The sequence below is a fragment of the Glandiceps talaboti genome, chromosome 1 (assembly GCF_964340395.1).
Source record: "Glandiceps talaboti chromosome 1, keGlaTala1.1, whole genome shotgun sequence".
Taxonomy (NCBI): Eukaryota; Metazoa; Hemichordata; class Enteropneusta; family Spengelidae; genus Glandiceps; species Glandiceps talaboti.
Window position 1 is genome coordinate 570,699 of NC_135549.1, and position 24,397 is coordinate 595,095.

Genomic DNA, 24,397 nt, shown 5'->3' on the forward strand with positions numbered 1-24,397 from the left:
TAGTATCAGGAGAAAACGCTGGCTGCAACCCGTGACCCTGAACGAACCCGGAAGTGCGACCATGAACCAGTACCGTTTGTTTTGATATCAAATCCAGGAGAAGACGCAGCTATCATTATGGGGGTGTCAGAGGAATTGCTTTGAAAATCCAAAAAAATTCAGTAACAACCCCCCCCCCCCGGGCCTGGTTTGAAATGTTTTCGTAACCCCCCCCCCCCACACACACACAATATATTTCGTAACCCCCCCCCCCCCGCCATTTTACACTCATAACTGTTAGTGGCGTTTTACAAACATTACAAAAATTGAGGTTGAGTGTTCCATTGACACACACGTACACATACGTTCCATTGACACACACGTTCCATTGACACACACGTACACACATACATACCTACCTACCTACCTACCTACCTACCTACCTACCTACCTACCTACCTACCTACATACATACATACATACATACATACATACATACATACATACATACATACATACATACATACATACATACATACATACATACATACATACATACATACATACATACATACATACATACATACATACATACATACATACATACATACATACATAGAATGGATTGCGATTGTAGTATGTGTTTACAGCGCAAGTGTTACTTCATTAGTGGAATACGAGATACCACAGACCCTCCAAACTGAGTACTACTAGCTTCGATTTCATATATGCACAGGTAAATTATATTGAAAGAGTTGGGGCGAGTTGAAAATGGGGCGAGTTGAAATTGGGGCGAGTTGAAAATTGGACGAGTTGAGTGGGACGAGTTGAAATGGGACGAGTTGAAATTGGGACGAGTTGATCCGTCACCCATACATACATACATACATACATACATACATACATACATACATACATACATACATACATACATACATACATACATACATACATACATACATACATACATACATACATACATACATACATACATACATACATACATACATACATACATACATACATACATACATACATACATACATACATACATACATACATACATACATACATACATACATACATACATACAAACTTTTTGTTTTGAATTTGAATTTCCTCATAACATGCTGGATGTAGCTTATTTCAAAGGGGAGAGGAAACAATGGGTGCAGCTTATTCCCCAAGTCGCTAGTAAAATTGTAAATTAGACGCCACAGATAGCCTCTGGACTAGGGGATGGGCCAGATTTTACAAATCGGTTCTCCAGGCTAATAGCGTCTAGACCTAGACTAGAATCTCCATTCCCAGCCATCAGCATCCTAGTCCTGCTTGCATACGGAGTGATCCGGGACTCGATTCTGACAATTGTCCCTCCTACCTCCTACTTGTGTTTAGGGGAGAACCATTTGATTTCTGGGGGGGTATGGAGGATTTTGAGAAAAAAAAATTTGTTTCCAGGTGAACCAGAATTGAGCAAATTTGGAAACCTTATTCTCATGTATTATATAGGCGGCGCAAATGTTTTTAATACAGTATAAATTCCTGTTTTTTCCAGCACTTATCATTAAAGCATGCACTATATATCTCTGCTTTAAACCCAAGTGCACACAAAGTTTTCCTTTCCTTTTCTGACCCAAGAAAACATATTTCAGAATTTTTGTTGCAATATCTCAATGACACAGTCAATATCTGAAGGGGACTATTTGGCTTCTGTAAATTAAGACAATTTAAAAAAAAACAAGACAGGAGTCAATAAACTAGTGTTAAAATCAATATATTTTTCTTTCAATATAAATCTCTTATAAAGACATTTTCTTCTGGTTCCTGGTACTACTATGCAATTCACAGGGGTCAGGAGTACAGCACTCCCTAGATCGGTCAGCTCCTCAGGGATATTTTACCAGTCATCTTTTGTACATACAAATTTAAGTAGCAGAAGTATGGTTGGTAGACAGACGTCTTTCATACTAACTGCTAATTCTTCTACTTGCACAGTACAAGTTATTTAGAGGTACAGTTGTGAACCATTGTGACGTTGTATAGGTATGAACAACGCATTACAAACTTAATGACTAATTAAAAAAATATTTTGCACTGCTACTCCATTTGAAAAAAAAAATTGATGCAGGACTGACAGTAGAAAAAAAATTGCTGTCACTCTGACTGGAAAAAAAAAATTTGCTCCCATACCTACTTCCTCCATACCCCCCCCCAGAAATCAAATGGTTCTCCCCTTAGAGTCAAGTCAGTTAATATACATTTTGTACTCGTGCACCACCGTCTGTAAGCAGGACTATCCCCATCCTTATGCCCTTTATCTGTCATAATGTTGACACATTGTTTGACATGTACGGGATTAGCAGTCCTCTACCGGAGCTAATATTAAAGTTTGTGTAGCGGGTTATAACCACCTCCTTGTCTGAGTTGCCGCTGAAGTCTTATCAGTATTGGATAGTGTAAGACAAAGGGGGACTTAGAAGGTGTGAATTGGGTTGACCTTTGTAGTTCAAGTAAAACCAGTCCGGCAAAGTCAGAAACCATATGCCTGCACATGGAAGGGGAGCCTCCATGGTCTCAAGAATGAAATGCAAGAGTACGACCCGGACCAAAATAATTTGGCAAAATTACGAGGAGAACTTAATTACGGAGAAAAATAGTTGTGGCGAGTAGTATTAAAAATAAGTCATACTACTGTACCATGAATGGAGTAGTGACTGCACAGTAAGGGTTTAAGGATGAAGGGCACAACTGTTACCATTCAAAAGAAACGGTAAACATTTAAAAAACGAATTTTACACAGATCTTCAGATGAGCTACACTATAATATTAGACACGTCTCGTTGTTCAGTCATATCAGGGCTTGTGAATGTTGTATGGCTTATTTCTTCGCCGTGAACACTGCATGCTGTGTGTGTCCTCACCCGAATGTGTACACTCATATCTCAGTTATTATCATCACCTAGCGTGGCAAGGGGTGAGACAGTGTGTACTTTATCTTAATCTAGTCTAGCAAGGGTGAGATGGACTAATCCTGCCATCCTGTGAACTTGTCGGGCATAAGTACAATAGACACCGGTGGAAAGATAAACAACGCGGCTCCGCCTTGTTGTTTATCTTTCCACCGGTGTCTATTGTATACATAATTGCTGATGCCTCCCTACATGCAGTCGCGGATGCAGTCTGAATCTGATGACCTTACGTGTAATAACCTGTATACATGTACTTTGACCTGGCCTCGACTAGAGCGTAAAGTCTACAAATACTGTATTTGATGATGGGTCGGTTTTGGAAGGTTCTTGGGTTTTCCGTCCTCGTACTTGCTATTTATATGGCATACGTGTCTCGGGACACTTTTGATCCAGGTTAGCCTACGTGTGGTCCTGTTTGTAGACGGTGCACGCGTTTCGCTCAAATCAAGGACTACTTACTGAGTGAATATGACATGTATGATTATGAATACGTTTGCAAGCAGGACTAGCTAGCCTACCTCTAGACTTGAGAACGGCTATCTTTACACTATATTCCGCTATCCTAACTATATAACTGACATTTTGAAATGAAGTTAGGGAACGGAGCAAAAATTCAAAATGTCAGTTAGGATAGCGGAATACATTGTAGCTTAGTATAGCCGTTCTCAAGTCTACAGTACAGGTAGGCTAGATCCAGGTAAGTGATATAATAGCACTGTTAGTCCTGTGGGTTAGGATCTCTTGCTATCAGTGGAGTAGGTGCGGGCGTATTAGCCCTGCTTACAGGCGGGGCACGAGTCTATATTGCTGACTTGACTCTGGAGAAATAGTAAGGACAATTGTCAGAATTGAGTCCTGGATTACTCCGTATGCAAGCAGGACTAGGGGCCTATGTGTGTATACCCCTTACGAAAATGTACAATAGGATTACAAGATTCCTGTAAGATAGGATGATCATGTCTTAAAGGACATATTTCCTGCAGTCCTAAAGATATTCTAAAATTGTTCTGTATTTTTTTTTTTTAAATCTACAGGTATAACATACTTCAGCACTTCTATGTCAGTTTACATGAAGATTACAATAACAGAAATTTGAATTTTCTACATTTTAACGAAAGATCAATAATGATTTCATACATTGGTATATTCCACCATGCAAATCCATTACTAACTTAATTGACAGTGATGTTCCTAAAAGAATCCTATAGGAATCATATAGTACTCCTAAAGAATCGTATAGTACTCCTAAAAGAATCCTATGGGAATCATATAGTACTCCTAAAAGAATCCTATAGGAATCGTATAGTACTCCTAAAAGAATCCTATAGGAATCATATAGTACTCCTAAAAGAATCCTATAGGAATCATATAGTACTCCTAAAAGAATCCTATAGGAATCGTATAGTACTCCTAAAAGAATCCTATAGGAATCGTATAGTACTCCTAAAAGAATCCTATAGGAATCGTATAGTACTCCTAAAAGAATCCTATAGGAATCGTATAGTACTCCTAAAAGAATCCTATAGGAATCGTATAGTACTCCTAAAAGAATCCTATAGGAATCGTATAGTACTCCTAAAAGAATCCTATAGGAATCATATAGTACTCCTAAAAGAATCCTATAGGAATCATATAGTACTCCTAAAAGAATCCTATAGGAATCGTATAGTACTCCTAAAAGAATCCTATAGGAATCGTATAGTACTCCTAAAAGAATCCTATAGGAATCGTATAGTACTCCTAAAAGAATCCTATAGGAATTGTATAGTATTCCTAAAAGAATCCTATAGGAATCGTATAGTACTCCTAAAAGAATCCTATAGGAATTGTATAGTATTCCTAAAAGAATCCTATAGGAATCGTATAGTACTCCTAAAAGAATCCTATGGGAATTCTGAAGTATCCCTATAAGATATCCTATAGGAACCCTTTAGCATTCCTAAAAGACATCCTATAGGAACTCTTTAGTATTCCTAAGAAAGGGGCCAAAGTCTTATAAGATTTTCTTATAGGAATAATTTATAGGATTCCTATAAGACTTTTTCCCATAGGATGCTATAGGATGTTTTCATAAGGGTATGGTATACAACTACACCCAGATTCAGATTCATCATGGTGCATGAAACAAATTAAATTCTGAAATAGATAAAAAGCTCACTTTATGACAGAAATATACTTTTTCCTTTATAGTTTCAAAGCCTGCCTGTATATTAAAGTATAAATATTCATGGCCATATGTCAGTGTTTTACAATGATATGTTTTTATGCAATAGTCATTTAAATTAAGTCAGTAAGGAGAACCAAATCTATGATTTGTTTACAGAGAGTATACGAGGAAAACGTGTTATAGTAACAGGTGCTAGTACTGGAATCGGTGAACAAGTAGCCTACCACTATGCAAAGCTGGGTGCCAAGATACTCATCACTGCTAGAAGAGAAAATCTACTGAAGCAGGTTTGATTAATCTAAAATGTCTTGATTTTCACAGCCAGAAATTAAGGGTCAAAATGTCTACAATTCAGCCAAACACTAAGAGTCAGATGTCTACATTTCATCCACAAGCCTTTGAAAAATTTGAAAGTTAATTGGCAACCTGGATTCTATCAATCAATCAATCAATCTGCAAAGTTTATATAGCGCCAAAATCCAAAAACATTGTTTTGCTCTATGACGCTCAATGGCTAAACCACACTGTATGCTTTGGAGAATAAGTGCGTTTTCAGTTTTCTTTTGAAAGTTTCCAAGTTTGGAGATTCTCTGATGTCGAGTGGTAGTACGTTCCATAGTTTAGGCGCAGCATATGAAAATGCATGGCCACCATATGTGATGGTTTTGTAGGTTGTACATGTTAAAAGTTTCTTGGTGGATGAACGGAGTGTACGAGTTGGAATATAGGGCTGGAGCAGATCACTGATGTACGCGGGAGTCTGGTTGTAAATAGCCTTGAAAGTTAACAGCAAAATATTGTAGTCAATCCTGAGACGAACTGGTAACCAATGGACATATTTTTGAATATCTCAGAAAGATTTCAAAATCAGCAACTTGGAAACTGTGCTGTCCAGAATGTGGGGTCAAAGGTCGTACATGTATTCAGAGGGGATCAAACCTCTACATGTGGTAAGAGTCAAAAGTCTACATGAGCTGAAAAAAAGTGGGTCAAAACTGCTGTACGTATGTATATGGCCTTACTCTGCAAGTATACCTCCCCAAGGGATATTCTGCATATATATAGTTGCATACATTAATTTGAGTATATTCAAAGACCAACAGTAAAATACGACTGTTTGATCTTAATCTTTATAGGTGACAGCAAAATGTCTAGAGTTAGGTGCACAAAAAGCATACTATTTACCCCTAGACATGGCTAAAGTTAATGAAACCGGAAAACTGATCACAGAAGCAGAAAAGAAGCTCGGTGGGTTGGATTACTTGATCTTAAACCATGCACTGTACTACTGGGAATTATGGGATGGCAATGTGGAGAAACTGCAAAACATGATGAATATCAACTTTGTGTCCTTCGTAAACCTGGCCAGCACAGCGATACCAATACTGACAAAAAGTAATGGTAGTATAGTTGTTGTGTCATCTGCTGCAGGTAAGACTTATCAGGTGTTGTATTATATATTTTTACATTACTAGATGCTCTCTTGCTATTAAATCAACATCATGAATTAATTGATAGATTAGCCCTATATAGCTGCCCCAAAAAAATGAGCTGAATTTGCTAACTAATAGTCATTGAAGATGGAGTCAATTAGTATTCCTGACAAGTAGGTCTCATGATTTACTTTTCATAGGTGAACTTGAGAATCTACAGGCTATCGTATGCAGGGATGTAGATAAGGGTTGTAGCTGGTAAAAAGAACCAGCTACTCTGCAATTTCTTGACATTTATTTTCATGAATATGACACATAATGTGTTTAAAATTAAACAAAACCACTATACATCCATAGTTAGACAGATTCATTGGTCTCCCTCATAGGTATGACCTATATTTTAGCCCCCTGAAGGGGGGACTATTACAATCCATGAAGGCCTATCACACAGTTTTCCGACACAGGTCTGCACTATACTACACATATACTACTATACTAGTGCTACACATGTGTGGCACTTACATCTCCTTTCTCATAATTATGTAAATTAGCTTTGCTGCACAGCTTTCCTCCATAGCTCTGCAAATGTGCTGCACAGCTTTCCCGCACATGTGCTGCACAGCTTCCGCACAGCTCTGCACAGCTTTCCCACACAGCTCCCCACATGTGCAGCATAGCTTCCACACAGCTCTGCACAGCTTTCCCGCACAGCTCCCCACATTTGCAGCATAGCTTCCACACAGCTCTGCACAGCTTTCCCGCACAGCTCCCCACATTTGCAGCACTAGTGCCGCACAGATCTGCACAGCTTTCCCGCACAGCTTCCCACATTTGCAGCATAGCTTCCACACAGCTCTGCACAGCTTTCCCGCACAGCTCCCCACATGTGCAGCACAGCTTCCACACAGCTCTGCACAGCTTTCCCGCACAGCTTCCCACATTTGCAGCATAGCTTCCACACAGCTCTGCACAGCTTTCCCGCACAGCTCCCCACATGTGCAGCACAGCTTCCACACAGCTCTGCACAGCTTTCCCACACAGCTCCCCACATTTGCAGCACTAGTGCTGCACAGCTCTGCACAGCTTTCCCACACAGCTCCCCACATTTGCAGCACTAGTGCTGCACAGCTTTTAGGTGGGAAAATAAATGACAGAAAAGTAGTTATTTTCAACTGAAACTTACTTATGTCCTGGCACATATTACTACAAAAATTATAATGTCAAAAAAGTCATTGTGTATATTTTAAGTAAAGTGCTGATCGCTGATAACAATAACATGGAAATCTTGTTATTTCTATATTCAATTTGTCATACACACAAATTCAGTGATATATAAAAATTTCCAATATCAGTCTTCATCAGCACAGATATGTGCATGCAGGTTCAAAGTATGTGTAAATAAGTTGTAGGACTAAGCATATTTCAATATACACATGCACCTAATGCACAGAACAGTAATCAAGCTAGGGAGTTAGCAATATGATTAAAATCTGATGTGGTGAAAGTGGCTAGATGTCTTTATTTACCACTATTTCCATCGTTTTGAGCCGTTTGTCTTTGTGAAGCCCCCTGAGCTTATTTTTTGGGGCATGACGACATCCCAGAGTGAACACCATTCTTTACATGTATTTACCCTCTTCTGTAGCACAACTGAACTGATAAGATCAGTTCAGTAGTGCTATAGGCATGGTGCAGTGTCTGTCTGTCTGTCTGTGTGTGTGTGTGTGTGTGCATGTGTATGTGTGTGTGTGTGTGTGTGTGTGTGTGTGTGTGTGTGTGTGTGTGAGTGGACAACTTAAACATAAAAACTGCCTTGGTATTTGTTGGGGACATTACTTTTGGTGTCTGGGAAATTGTTTAAAAAAATGCCTTTTTTGGTGAAAAAAACTTAAACTCAAAAACTACTGGGCAGATTGGTGAAATTTTATGGGAACGTTCTTTGGAGTGTGCAGTTTAAGATTTGTTCATGACATGATGGTGCCATCAGTAATATACAAATTAAACTATTGAGTTTATATCTCAAACTTATATCTGAAAAAGTGCTTGGTTAATGAAACTGAAATTTGGTGAGATGTTTCTAGCAGTGTTATTCTGCAGATTTTCTTCACATATTTTGGCTCAATTGGTCCTAGCAACCATGACTAGGCCCATAGCAACAGCCAAACAATGGTGTCTTTCACAAAGATAACGACAGGGATTTTTTAGATAAGTGAACAAACATTCTAAAAGTGTATGCAAATATTCCTAGCAACAAGACCACGCCAATAGCAACAGCCAAATGATCACATATATTGCAAAGATAACAGGGATTAATAGACAAGTGAATAAACATTTAAAAAATGTATGTAAATATACTCAGCAAGAAGACCATGCCCATAGCAGCAACCAAATGGTTGCGTATATGCAAAGATAACAACAGGGGTGGATAGGCAACTGGACAAACATTCAGCAAATGAACACCTATACCAGCCACGGATAAACATTTTTAAAAACTGTAAAGTTGTGCTATAATGTCATTGGCGCTATTTTTTAAATTTGATTTCAGGATTTATGGGAGTACCAGCAATGATGGCTTATTGTTCTTCCAAATTTGCTGTACATGGCTTTGTAGCAGGGTTGCGCCAAGAACTCATGATACAAGATAAAAATGTCTCAATTACTCTCTGTATACTAGGCTACATTAAAACAGATCATTCGGTAGAAGTGGTAGGACGTCTTTTTAAACTTGATGATGATTATGCAATGTCGGCTGAAGAAACTGCAATGCAAATGATAAAGGCAGGAGCAAATAGGGTTAGAGATATCCATATTCCAAGGCAGTTGTTTTTCCTTAAGATTGCATATGGCATTTTCCCTGGAATACTAGATAGGCAAACTGTGGATGCAATGAAAACTGGCACTCTTACATGAAAACCAACTTCATTTCAAGTTTGAACCAATTCAAAATTCCACATACAGAGACATTTTCATAAACAGTAACGAGAACACAGGAAGTCTAAAGGTTAATCTATCCATGCAGTGTTGAAGAAGTTTTATTGAAAAAGTTTGAGATGTACATCTCCAGATCCTCTGTTATCATAACACTGAAAATTCGAAAACTGTAATCTTTAACAACACTCAAATCACACACCCAGTGTTGAAATAACAATAGGGATTTTTATTTGCTGTCTAATCATACATTCTCTTGTCTCTCTTACCAAGCACTTTACCATGACATGTATACTTTTACAATGAAAATTTTGTAATAAAACCAAGAATTGTCAAACATCTTTGATAATTTCTTTAGAGCTATTCAATTTTTTGACATTTTTGATGATGTTAGTTAAAATAAAAAAGCTTTGAGAACATGCATGGGTCATTATTGTTGTCTTGATTTGGTAATGTAAGAATTAATTTCAGAAGTTCAAAAGAAACCTAGCTTGGTGTAATTACCCTTGTTATTATTGTAAAAGATAACAATGTGGTTTCTGGTTTGTGATGTATATATTCTTTACTACCTTAACATACCATTGGCCAGTTTGGTTCTGCTAAAGTGCCCAATGTTATTATAACTTCAGACCTCAACAAATCATTGATGGGTAGGTGGGTGGGTGGGTGGAGGTGATCATATATTGACCAAATCTGCTCTGCTGAAGTGCCTCTGTTTTGAGGTAGTGAAGAATATAATGGATATCAGCAGAGCAGATATGGTTAATGTGTTGAGGACCTAGTAAAGAACACCAGATTTCATATTGCTCAATTCAATACAATGTTTTATCAGGAATATGAGACAAGGAGTTCATACTATGTAAACAAAAAATAGTACCAATGGCGTTGTAGCACAACTGTACACTTTTTAGAAATATTTATCCACATGCTGAGCCATGCTAAGTGTAGGAGTTCATTTGCTGAAGGTTTATCCAGTTATCTATCCACCCTAGTCTTCTTGCTAGGTATATTTGCATACATTGAATCCACATTGTTATCTTTGTGATATACACAATCGGTTGGCTATTGCTATGGACATGGTCTTGTTGCTGGGGATATTTGCATATATCTTTTTAAAATTTACTCACTTGCCTACCAGATGATGTTATTTTAGCAAAATATACTGATGTTTCTTTGTTGCTAAGAGTGTGGTCATGATTGCTGATAAGGCCAATTGTGTGAACATTTTTAAACAACATCTGGAGAATAACATGTCTAGAAACATCTCACCAAACCAGCCCTATTGACCAAATACTTTTTGTAATATAAATTTTTGACCAAAATGCACATTTGCATATCGCTGATGAGATCATTACATGCTTAATAGATTGTCATCTGCTCATCCCCAAATGCATCCCATTAATTTCAGCCCTATCTATTTGGTAGTTTGGGAATTAAAGATTTTTGACCAAAACGACACATTTTTAGGCCTAATTTGCATATTCCTGATGGGATCAATATGTCATGAACAAACATCAAACTACATACCACTAAGAACATTCCCATCAAATTTCAGACCAATCTGCACTGTTATTTTGAGTTTAAGGTTTTGACCAAAAATGACATGTTTTTACCCAAATCACACCACCTGTGATTTGATCATTTTGCTTTGAATAATTTTCCAATTAGACATCAAAGGGAATATCCCCCCAAATATCTAAACAATTGGCCATGTGGTTTTTGAGTTTAAATCATGCACACACACACACAGGCACCGCGCCATGCTATAAGCACTACTGAACCTTATCAGTACAGTGTGCTAAAAAACTAGTCAAAAATGGTGACTGAGACAGAAAGCTTGATAATAACGCATAACAAAACCTGCCACTTTATAGAGAAGGCAAAAACTTTGACTGCTTTTAGTCAAGATATTTAAGTGTATAATGTAATAAAAAATAGCACCAATGGTGTTTTAGCACAACTGTACAGTTTTTAAAAATGTTCTCCCATATGCTGATCCATGCGAGGTACATGTATAGGTGTTCATTTGCTGAATGATTATCCATACATTCATTTGTCTATTTATCCCTGTTATCTTTGCAATATATGTGATCACTTGGCTGTTACTATGGGCGTGGTCTTGTTGCTAGGCATATTTGCATTCATTTTTTGAATGTTTATTCATTTGTGCGTTATCTTTGCAATATACATGATTATTTGGTTGTTGCTATGGGCGTGGTCTTGTTGCTAGGCAAATTACATACATATTTTGAATGTTTATTCAATTGTCTATTCATCCCCATGATTATCTTTGTGAAATATACCATCAATTGGCTGTTCCTATGGGTGTGGTCTTGTTGCTAGGTAAATTTACATACATTTTTGGAATGTTCATTCAATTATCTATTAATCCCTATTGTTATCTTTGCAATATATCTGATCATTTGGCTGTTGCTATGGGCGTGGTCTTGTTGCTAGGCATATTTGCATACATTTTTTTTTAATGCTTATTCATTTCTCTATCAATTCGTGTTATCTTTGTAATATATGTGATGACTTGGCTGTTGCTATGGGCGTGATCTTGTTGCTAGGCAAATTTACATACATTTTTTGAATGCTTATTCAATTTTCTTTTAATCCCAGTGGTTATCTTTGTGAAATACCTCAGTTTGGCTGTTGCTATGGGCATGGTCTTGTTGCTAGGCACATTTGCAAACATATTTTGAATGCTTAGACACCCCTAAGAATGTTCACACCAAATTTCAGACCGATCTGCCCAATAGTTTTTGAGTAAGTTTTTTGAGCAAAAATTACATTTTTCGACCCAAATAATCACACACCGGTAGTAAGATCATTTTGATTTGAACAATTTCCCAACTAGACACCCAGGTAATACACCCATCAAATATCATGGCAATCAGTACATGCAGGAAATTTAAACTGCCAAACACAGTATGATCATGGAGGTCTTGATATGACTATTTTTCTTTCCCCATAAAATGTGTGACTTCTTATTCTTTGTACAAACTTTTTTTTTGAATGCCTAAGGATTGTGCATTTATATGAACCTGTTTTTATATAATCATAATGTCTAAGATTTAATTCAGCTGTGCTAAAAACAGGCCTAGGTTGCCAAGCAACCTTAAACAGATATTAATCTTTACGCCATTGACACTGACATGTGAAGTAGCCCATAAAAGATTTAATGATTTCATTGCATCAATAAAACAAGAATCTTTCATTTCAAGTCAAAGCATTTTGTAATACAACAAATCATATTTTGAAACATAAAATGCACATTTCTGATGCAATCATTTTCATTTGAACAATTTCCCAACTAGATACCCAAGGAAATGGACCCATCAAATATCATGGCAATCGGTTCAGCAGTTTTTGATTTTAAGTTGTTTACACACACACACACATCCACACAGACAGACAGATGCCAGGCGATCCCTATAGCACTACTGAACCTCAGTTCAGTTCTGCTAAAAAGTGTTTGAGGTTATTAGATTCTTGTGAGTAGACTCAAGAGCAATTATCACAGCTATCGAAAATAAGCATGAAGTTAAACAATGATGATGCTTGTACTATCTGTATTGTTTGCACATAATATGTATGCCATAGTATGTATGGACATTAAATAATGTTGGTAAAATTGCCATGTGCTTCAATTACCACCACCCATTTTATACAAAAGAAAGATACACTCAACAGCAGCTATGTATCTGTTGTTGAAACACTACGCATGAAACCAGTCTGGTTTTACTTTACCGATGAGAAACATTCATTCTTTTATTTATTTCAGGTCTGCATGGTGTCCCCATGATTGCTTCCTACTGTGCATCAAAACACGCTCTCGGTGGTTTCTTTGAGGCCTTCCGACACGAGTTGCTATTGAAGAAGATAAACGTTGCCATAACATATTTTATACCAGGTACCATAGCAACAGAACATGGATTGTCCATTGCAAGGGATACTTTGAAAGTCCATGAATCATTTATAAATTTTTTAGCATCACCAGATGATACAGCCATGGCACTGATAAAGAGTGCTGCTGCAAGGCAGAATATTGCATACTATCCTTGGTCTCATTCAAGACCTGGGGAAGTGATACATACACTATCACGTGATCTCAGTGACTTGATAATTTCAGTCATGGCTTATCCATACATGGAAAACCTTTAACAATCAAATATATATGTAGCAATGAGAAATATTAGCAATATCAATGCAGTGTCCAAAACAAATAGAATTGTATCAACAAGTTTCATAATTTGTATAATAAAGAAAAATGACCACAATATGAAACAGAATTTTGTGTCAGTTTTAAGAATGAAATTATTTTAACAGTTGAATTGCATGAAATCAGTCCTTACACACACACACAGCCATGTCAATAGTTGAATTGCATGAAATCAGTCCTTACACCTTACAGGTGATTCCATTAGGAGGTCACCTGACCAAATGGCATAACATCATTATGCTGATGACATCTGAGTGATTCAGAAGAAAGCTATATAGTCATCTCAAAAACTAGATTCCAAGGTAACTTCTCCACTACTACTGATTCAAGTATCAATTTCTATTCTACTATCAAACGAAAACTTAACCTACAACTTTTGACGAAATTCTCTTCACTATTTTTGTTCATAATCAACTTGATTAACTTGTCTCGATGACAATGGAAAATACATGGTGTATGTTCTGGTTTACAAAAATGGTGCAGTCTTGTACTACTGACTGCATTATGCAAATGAAGCAAACCTATTTTTAGATATGCGACCTTTGACAATGATGAGTTTGTTTGATAGCAAAGTGACAGGCTGAAAGCAATGAGGACCGGAACATAAGTTCAAGATAAAAACAGTTAGCTAACTGTTAGCAATGGATACTTTAGTCACATCCTGAACATGATTGATATTGATATCAATTAGTTATGGAAGTAGTATATGGTTTCTACAAAGTGCTGTAGATACAAAAAAGTTGAAAAGTCTCCAATACCAATTTGGGAAATTTCTTTTTAGGGTAAATAGGAATGTTGCATGTCATGCAGTATTAGGTGATTTAGGTTGGTCAGACATACAGAGTATACTCAACAATTCAAGGATTAAATATCTTGATAGGTTACAGAAAATGAATGATGATAGATGGACCAAGTTGATTTTCACTGAACTCAACAAGTCTTATGATAGGAATGCAAAGCTAGTATGGAACTGGCCGAACTATGTACATAATATCCTTACGGAGAACGGGCTAGACCATATATATGGATCCACACAACCAACAAATACAAATTGGATAAATAGTTATAAATCCATTAGTAACCTCAATGAGATGGTATCATTTAAACGTAATATAAACAATTTGAAGTCCTTAAAACACTATTCTTGGGTGAAAAATGATAACAGAAGAGAAAATTATGTAAATGATGTGGTGGATCACCATGGCACCTCACTTTACTTTAAAGTCAGATCTAACTCCATTGATGTAGAAGGGAATAAAGTAAATTGGACAAATTATAAAGGGTCTGGAGATTGTAAACTCTGCTCGAGAGGGAAAGAAGATATTTATCACTTTCTTTTTATGTGTCCAGTTTTTCTCGACATAAGAAATACATTTTTCTTGCATTTAAATGAAACATTTGTAAACTTTGGTGTTGATAATGTATGCAGTAAATTTCACTCTGGGGGTCTGAACTATAAATTCAATATTCTTTTTAGTAGGGCTTTATGGGAGGTCAACCATGACCTTGGGGAAAGGGTCACAAAGTTGACAAAAACATTCATAAGTTCGTTATGGGACAAACGAAATTCCAGCTTGAGTCACTAAGAGTTATTGGCATATAAAGTAAGCATGCGATTTGACAGGGGAGTGCCATTTTTTGTTTCTTGTTGTTTTGTTTGATTGTATTGTCATGGGTATTTGTTCTGTGTCTGTATATTTTATCTTATTTAATTGTACTGTCATGGGTATTTGTTCTGTGTCTGTATATTTTATCTTATTTAATAACTTTTATGTACCGTTGCAAAGGTGTAATAAATAAATAAATAAATAAATTGACATGAAATATTACAGCACATTCAAATATTTTGAAATTCAAAAAGACAAAAAACAAAAAATCTTTACCATTGGGAAATACTGTTAGCTGTATGTAAAAGAGTCAATCTCTCTACTAATTTCAAGTTTTAAAATATTTTTATTTGCACAGTTCATTGAACTTTTAAAAGTTTTCTAAACCATTACAAGTCAATGATAATCCAAAAAACAAATTCACTACTTTAAATAGAGATAGCCAACCACATACCAAGAAATAATATTAAATATAATTAGTAAATTCATTTTAAATAATAGTTTTATACAATTATCTGTAAATCTTGTCAGACACCAAAGAATAAAGCCAGTGTTGTAATACGAGAGAGTGTGTCTGTGTGGGTGTGTGGGTGGGTGGGTGCGGGGTCATGTGATTGAATGATGTAAGGTTTCATTTTCCATCATCCCAAAACTATGATACTTTGAATCGCTTTCTGAAATCATGATTAGGTATATCATCTATATTTTCTTTGCCTGCAAACATGAACTGTGTAACAGAGACTTGTGTATAGTGCTCCAATTGAATTATCAAGTTGTGCAATGTTATTTTAATAAAATACTTTTGTGTTCTTCTACAAATTTAATAGTCTGACCATAGAAATGTTGCAATTGTGTTTGTGAGAAGTAGGAATATAAACCAACTGTCTATATAACAAAATTGCAGTACACCAAAAACACAATCACCTTAATCTACATCTTATACATGAATTCATTAACAGCCCTTCATGTACAGCTATGTATGAGCTTCTGTGAAAACAATAGGTCTGAAGTACAAACATGGTTGAAAACAATCATACAATAAAATACAGTACTAAGGCTTAAAGTCTATGTAAAAATATAATATCGTTCTAAATATTTGCAAAAAAAAACATCTCTTCTTTTTTATTTGGGTATACACATTAGATTTTGTGTGCACTCAAAAGTATACATCATTGTAAGAACAACAACTATAGTAGACAAATCAAAGGTTGCAATTGTTTGAAATATACTTTAAATTCCACTCTCCAAATTTATTCTATTTAAATGCATTGAGTTGTATGTAAAATATTCTGAGGTCTCATAATTTAATTGGTTGAAAAAGAAAACCTTTTACTTTTGAAAAACCATTATGTATGTGCATTAAAGAGAGTAATCCTATACCTTGTGTTCAGCCTAACAACCTCACTCAAGTAATTCTCTATGATATAGCAACTTAACAAGGAAGTGTGTGAAGGACTGGTAAAATTTGTATGACTAATATTTAGCAAAGCTATAAAGTAATGCTGTCTATCTGTCCAACATTACAGCAAATTCTCAAATCATGGACTCATCTGACAAAAGATCTACTTGGTTTGCTACATTTAATCTTTGGTTGTTTCTGTTTTACTTAGTTACACCAACATAATATGCAAAGTTCTGTTTTACTTAGTTAAACCAACATAATATGCAAAGTAAAGCAATTTCCCTGACTCTTTCACTGATTTTCTATCATGCCTGGCAGTCTTCAAGTTCAAATGTGTACACACATTTTGCCATGGAGACTATTGTAGGCTTCACTTCAGAGATACCTAAACTGCCATTTTAACAGAACAACTACATCTGTATACATCTGAAAGCTGTAACTACATGCCATCCTTGCTGGGTTGGTTAATCTTCATCAGATGAAAAGAATGCTGGGTTTTCGCTCCTAGTCACAACTTTGGGTACTCTTGAGCTTGACAGTCTAGTTACATGTTCATTTAATTGGACTGCCGTCTTCACCATTTCTTGAACCTTACCTTTGTTTATGGACGCTGGTGATGGAGTGTTCCTATAACTACGATTTCGTAAGTTGTACCCACTATTGTTCAAAACCTTATTATCAAAAATGAAACAAACAGGAGAAATGACAGTTTGACAAACAGGAATGTAAATAAACACCATTCTATTTTACTGTAAACAGTTCATGCAAATCATTAGAAAGAGTGAAAAAAACTACCTGAAAAAGTCGGTTGTGTGTTGATATTTTATGAATAATGATGTGTAACAGTAACACATGTATTACCTAGTCCTACCTTCTCACAGACAAACTCTGTTAATATTTACATCTGTGATGCAATAAACCATATCAATCCTGACTTAAAGATATCAACATATTTCACTAAAACACATCATTGAGCATAGTTTGCAAAGTAATTTTCATAACATATGAGCTTTTTTTGCAAAACCAAGGAATCTATAAGTTTTAGACAAATGTGCACTTGTAAAATTGTATGCAAGTTGTACCTGTAACCATGACAATGGATGCCAACTCTCGTTATACGTAACAATTTAGTTGTACTGTAATCCCAATGATAGCAGACAAAAAAGTTTTTATTTAGACATGTGCCAGTTTTGAATAAAGACGCTCATTGTGTAAACAGAGACTAAGGTTAAAGCACACAGTGACTCCAATTTCTAATCAAACCACGGCACCATAACTTGTGCACACTATTCAAACTACGGCACCATAACTTGTGGACACTATTCAAACTACAGCACCATAACTTGTGCACACTATTCAAACTACAGCACCATAACTTGTGGACACTATTCAAACTACAGCACCATAACTTGTGGACACTATTCAAACTACGGCACCATAACTTGTGCACACTATTCAAACTATGGCACCATAACTTGTGGACACTATTCAAACTAAGGCACCATAACTTGTGGACACTATTCAAACTACAGTACCATAACTTGTGGACACTATTCAAACTACGGCACCATAACTTGTGCACACTATTCAAACTACGGCACCATAACTTGTGGACACTATTCAAACTACGGCACCATAACTTGTGGACACTATTCAAACTACGGCACCATAACTTGTGGACACTATTCAAACTAAGGCACCATAACTTGTGGACACTATTCAAACTACAGTACCATAACTTGTGGACACTAATCAAACCACAGCACCATAACTTGTGGACACTAATCAAACTACAGCACCATAACTTGTGCACACTATTCAAACTATGGCACCATAACTTGTGGACACTATTCAAACTACGGCACCATAACTTGTGCACACTATTCAAACTATGGCACCATAACTTGTGCACACTATTCAAACTACAGCACCATAACTTGTGCACACTATTCAAACTATGGCACCATAACTTGTGGACACTATTCAAACTACAGCACCATAACTTGTGCACACTATTCAAACTACGGCACCATAACTTGTGGACACTATTCAAACTACGGCACCATAACTTGTGGACACTATTCAAACTACAGCACCATAACTTGTGGACACTATTCAAACTACGGCACCATAACTTGTGGACACTATTCAAACTATGGCACCATAACTTGTGCACACTATTCAAACTACAGCACCATAACTTGTGCACACTATTCAAACTACGGCACCATAACTTGTGGACACTATTCAAACTATGGCACCATAACTTGTGCACACTATTCAAACTATGGCACCATAACTTGTGCACACTATTCAAACTACGGCACCATAACTTGTGGACACTATTCAAACTATGGCACCATAACTTGTGCACACTATTCAAACTATGGCACCATAACTTGTGGACACTATTCAAACTAAGGCACCATAACTTGTGCACACTATTCAAACTACGGCACCATAACTTGTGCACACTATTCAAACTATGGCACCATAACTTGTGCACACTATTCAAACTACGGCACCATAACTTGTGCACACTATTCAAACTACGGCACCATAACTTGTGGACACTATTCAAACTACAGCACCATAACTTGTGCACACTATTCAAACTACGGCACCATAACTTGTGGACACTATTCAAACTAAGGCACCATAACTTGTGGACACTATTCAAACTACAGCACCATAACTTGTGCACACTATTCAAACTAAGGCACCATAACTTGTGGACACTATTCAAACTAAGGCACCATAACTTGTGGACACTATTCAAACTAAGGCACCATAACTTGTGGACACTATTCAAACTACAGCACCATAACTTGCGCACTATTCAAGAAGGATTTTTATTATATAATAACTAATAGTAGGTGTGTTTACTCACTATCTTTGGTGTTACTCCTTCTGATTTTTTGTTTTTTCTTCCTTTTGGACGACCTCGTTTTTTCTTTTCTGGACTGCTCGGTGTATTTCCAATACTTTCGCCTATGGTGAAACTGCCTGAAAGAACATCACAAATTACACTTTACAGCTACTGCCTGGACACTCATTACTTTTTAAAACTCATAACCTACACCATAACAGTCTGTAAGCTATACAGACATTCTATACTCGTAATGGTATTAAATATACAGAGATGGTGTTGTTATCACATAGCAATCAATGTTGGTTTTGTAATATATTTATTGAATGCATTGCAAATTAATAATCTTAATGATAAAAGCTTCACATGCTTTCTTACTTCTTTGAACATAGACAGTACAAAATCTGAAGACTTATCCACTCAAAGGTACTTGTTACTGGAATACAAATCACTCAGTGTGTACCAAGTGTGTTAGATCTCTGCATGAAAAATGGTATATCATGCAACTTACAACTTATAGTAATGTCATCACAAGGTCAAAGGTCACAGAATAGGCTTACTTGTGTTTGAAATTCTGCTAATAGATAATTCACTTTCCGGATCAAATTCACTGTAATTTCTAATAGTGTCAGGAGTAGGGGTGCTTTGTTCCAGTATTGTACTGTAAGGTAGAAGTAAACCAGTGTTTGCTGGGTTTATCCCTTCCTCTACTGTAGTTGTAAGTTGTGGCAATGGAGTGTTACTTCTTGTGGATGGTTTACTGTCAGCCATTACAGTTACAAAACTATAATCATCATCAGACAAGTCAGAGTCACCAAATTCAGTGTCACCCTGGTATGAAAGACTTTTAGTCTGTTGTTTTTGAGCTATTAAAAAATGGAATTAAAACAGTTAAAACTAAAAAAAAAAAATAGATTATTCTCTAGCCATGTGTTTCCTCTTTACTTCAAAAGTACAAAATGTAAATTTTGTGTTAAACACAAGTTCTTGCATTTTATAGGGGCAACATATCCTTGAGAATCATGAATAAATATGACAAGTCCCCTCCCAACCTGGATTGTCAAAACCATAGCACAAATTCCAGTATTTTGTTAGATAGTGAAGTTTGCACACTTAGTTTTGATGTTCAACCATGCAGCAAAGCAAATAGTGTTGCTGATAATTTTGCATATTAGAAGCAAGCCCTTCTGACTACAAGTAGTTTTCATTTTGAAAGACAGTGATACGATAAAGGTACTAACTTGGAGTACTAGCTTATGTTCGTCATTTCAAATGTTAATAATCGAGTGTATATGTATTGCCCCCCCCCCCCCGCCAAGTTTCCATACAGATATCTGAAATGAAGAACTGAGTAATTTAGAGATGCAGCATACCATCAAGTAACATGCAATTATCAGTTACTGTTATATCATGTCCTATAGGCAGTGATTTATGATGTGTGATATGATTCTCAAGCTGCAACTGCTGCATGGACAGACCTTCTACTGACTTCATCATTCTGTTGCCAGGTAACTGTAATGAGCTAGATGTTTGACCTTGAGAAGCGAAGCAAAGCAAAAAGCAGTACATGTAGTAAAGATGTATTAATCTGACATATATCATTAATGTTAGCTTCAACATACACACACATTTTGCTTCTTGTTACAAAAATTTTGATGTAGTAATTATCATTCTAATCACACTGATCAAGATCATAGATGATATTAGATAAGGATGTCAACTTCTCTTGTTAGTTCTATGCAACCTCATCTTATGCACACAAAAATCCCGAACTACAAATGTAAGATACTTTTAATACTCTGGTCTCTTAACTGGCAACTACTGAAACTGCTGGTCACCGATACGGTCATACCTCTTGTGAAAAATATTCTAGGGGGAACATTGAGATGTTATTTGAAGAGTGATGGAATTGATGGTATAAATGCACTAAGTCTTGCATACACACAGGAAGGCATAAGGTTTGTTGGTATGTAACTTAATAAATTGTTTACTCCAGTTACACTCTAAAGTCATAGAATGGCAACCATGGCAATCTTGGAAATCGCTCAACTCTATGGGATTCATCAACATCTTCATTTACCATTCAACAATTCTATTTTGAGCTCTCATCCTACACTCGAGGTGCTGAAAAAATGAATATTTGTAAAATAACCACCTACGTTGAATGTATAATTATCTGCCCCAGGTGATGAATTTCCCATAGGCAATGGGATCCCACATCTCATAGATGAGGGAATCGAGAGAGGGAATTCATTGAACATAATGGGTTCATAACAAGGCACTTACTGAAATCAAGTAAGAAATTTCTGAGTTCTGAGTTTTGCTTCCTAATATCCATCAACAAAGAATTATTCATTCTGGCAAAGTCTTTGTATCTATAAGCAACAACTGCCAATATCAATACAGCTAGTGTACAGAAGAGTTGTCTACACTTCCACATCCAACTATATGCCACATCCTGAAAAAGAAAGGTATAAAGTGATGAAATAAATTTCTGATTGTGACACACACACACACACACACACACACACACACACACAGAAAGAGTTGTGCATTTTTCTAACTGTGCGGCTGCTACAAGAAACTCCAGATAAAATCAATACATTTCTAAGCCATATTCTTTGTTTAGCAAAATGAACATTACATAACATGTATGTGACTGTGACTTTATAACCTCATAGAAAGTTGAAACTGATCATTTTCCATGTATACAATCCATCTAGTTGAAGACACAGGCCATTTTTTATGTGAAGTTCAACATACATGTATGTTTATTCTAAGACTACAAATAGTACAATGGTATAGTTGTGGTATGAAGGTAGAAACAGATGTCCTTCCTACCTCCATGGTTGAGGATTACCACTAACTGATGCTTGAGTTTAGTTCATGTGAAAATGTTTGAAAATAAATTTGAGAACACCAGATGATATCAGTTTCTCTAAATTACCGAGAACGAATGAAAAGAAGTGTAGAATGTATTGTAGTGTGTGACTTGCAAATAATCTGAGTTGTAACTGAGGTAACTTACCGCTTCATCTGTCATTCTTACAATCATCCTTTCTGCACTTATATTAACAAACAAAACTAGGAACATCCAAAATCTAGCTCCACTTGTTCTTGTTGCAGACGTCAGTAGATAGGTGATCAAAGCAGTCAATGCATAAAAGAGAAGAGAGTAAAATCCAGTAAACTCAGTCAATACAAGTTTTTGGAGTCCAGACATTTTCTCAAATGCTTCAGCAAACAATGCTTTGTGTTCTGCAGCTGTTGTTTTCATTTCTGTAAATTCTAACTGAATGTCTTCCATTTGTGATTTCAATGCCTCGCGCACCAGTTTTTCGTGTTTTATGATTTCTTGTTGATTTTGGAGAGACTTGTTTTGCCTTTCTATCATTTCTTCTTGCATTTTGCCAGCTACTTCCAATTGTTCAGCAACTGTTTCTGAGCTCTCTGCGAGTCTCGACACTGTAATTTCGGTTCTCTCTTGCCAAATTTGATTTTGAAGATAAAAGCAGATATTCTGTGTGTGTGTGAGAAATTCTGTGTAACCTATGTAACCCCTATCTGACATATTCTTCACACAATCTTCGAAATCTTGCCCAACGTTGCATACATACGATTCTTGGATTCCTAGCTTCGCTAGGTGACAGTTTGTGAAGGCCAAAGCCATACGACTTTGTTCGTCTTCGGTCAGTCGACGGCAACCCTCTTGCACCATTTCTAGAGCATTTGTCCAACACTGCCCGTATCTTGGATTCTTACCGTATTCTTGTAAGGTGGAAAGTTGCGTCTTACCATTTTTGAACTTCGTTGTATCGTCTGGGGACATCTCAAATCGTGGTTTATCGTCGTAACTTGCGTTAACATGACTAAGTACACATAACCCAAACAACAAGATAAATAGAAAATACGCCTTTTTCAACCGCATGATACCGTAGTGTTCACTTCCAACTCTGTCTCACGATTTTGTGTGGCTTTGAATGCACTATTCAATACTACTGAAAGTTAAATATGTAAGGATAACGTCGTATTTACGTTGCTCTTTGGTTTTGCTATGGTTCCAAGTTTTCAACTCGTGTGTCTTTACAGTAACCAATCAGCTGTAAAAGTTGTAGAAAACAAGCAGAAAACAAACGAACGGACCGGAAAATAAACAAATGAGCATCTCTGGCGGCGGCCTTGAATGCACTTTGTCTCGAATTGAATAGAAGTACCAACAAATATAAATGCACAGAAACACAATGACTATATTCATTACAAATGATACGGGAAATTTGGGTATTGATACCGTAGAAATGATATCGAAATTTTGGAAAAGAATAAATGATACTTGCTAAACAGTTTTTATATGTCTGTGATTTTAAACAGTATTTTGGGAAAGATTTTTGATGGATTGTTTTTAACTGTATTGTGATCATGTGAGTCTTTGAATCCCGAGAATGCTAGGTTGCTATAGAAATAGCATAATTACTTTTAATTTGTAATTGAACATTTTGAAGAACTGTCCCGATATTTCATTGCATTAATCTCTGATTACATACTCATTTCAAAATGTATTTAAAATATTTTGCATAAATGGCGACTCTCCGATTACTCAACTCGCTATTAGTAATTTATAGGATTGGTCCGCCACCATGATATGTTTTTCTACATTTAATAGTTTTCATCAAAAATCAATTTTTTTCAAAAAATTACCCTGGCTTGACAAGGGAACACTATGACTAACATAGCAATACCATTGGAAAGGGATAGGGTGTATGTGATGATCCCAGGCCTCTCTGTGTTATTGAAAATATTAAATAACAAACAACAACT

At 36.3% G+C, this 24,397-nt stretch overlaps 2 protein-coding genes across 2 annotated transcripts; one reads left to right on the top strand and one right to left on the bottom strand.

The window, feature by feature from the left end:
• The first annotated feature begins 3,217 nt into the window (after nt 1-3,217).
• Nucleotides 3,218-13,686, top strand: LOC144441180 (hydroxysteroid 11-beta-dehydrogenase 1-like protein). Its single transcript, XM_078130732.1, has 4 exons — nt 3,218-3,344; nt 5,275-5,405; nt 6,255-6,549; nt 13,267-13,686. Exons 1-4 carry the CDS (start codon nt 3,254-3,256, stop codon nt 13,644-13,646), a joined length of 897 nt encoding a protein of 298 aa, XP_077986858.1. The 5' UTR covers nt 3,218-3,253; the 3' UTR covers nt 13,647-13,686.
• A 3,491-nt stretch (nt 13,687-17,177) lies between these two features.
• On the bottom strand, nt 17,178-22,988 carry LOC144442814 (uncharacterized). The gene is made up of 5 exons (XM_078132190.1): nt 22,611-22,988; nt 21,869-22,040; nt 20,143-20,448; nt 19,604-19,719; nt 17,178-17,384 (listed from the first exon to the last, which is right to left on the bottom strand). The coding sequence occupies exons 1-5, from the start codon at nt 22,986-22,988 to the stop codon at nt 17,178-17,180; spliced, it is 1,179 nt and encodes a 392-aa protein (XP_077988316.1).
• Between the last annotated feature and the right edge of the window lie 1,409 nt (nt 22,989-24,397).

Bases quoted from the DNA above. Each gene is read 5' to 3' on its own strand.
- LOC144441180 (XM_078130732.1), top strand. From the start codon at position 3,254: ATGATGGGTCGGTTTTGGAAGGTTCTTGGGTTTTCCGTCCTCGTACTT. The intron at 3,345-5,274 runs GTTAGCCTACGT...ATTTGTTTACAG, and splicing joins TCGGGACACTTTTGATCCAG to AGAGTATACGAGGAAAACGT. The intron at 6,550-13,266 runs GTAAGACTTATC...TATTTATTTCAG, and splicing joins TGTTGTGTCATCTGCTGCAG to GTCTGCATGGTGTCCCCATG.
- LOC144442814 (XM_078132190.1), bottom strand. From the start codon at position 22,988: ATGCAAGAAGAAATGATAGAAAGGCAAAACAAGTCTCTCCAAAATCAA. The intron at 20,449-21,868 runs GTAAGTGCCTTG...ATTTTTTAATAG, and splicing joins AAATTTCTTACTTGATTTCA to CTCAAAAACAACAGACTAAA. The intron at 17,385-19,603 runs GTGAGTAAACAC...TTTGATAATAAG, and splicing joins AAGGAGTAACACCAAAGATA to GTTTTGAACAATAGTGGGTA.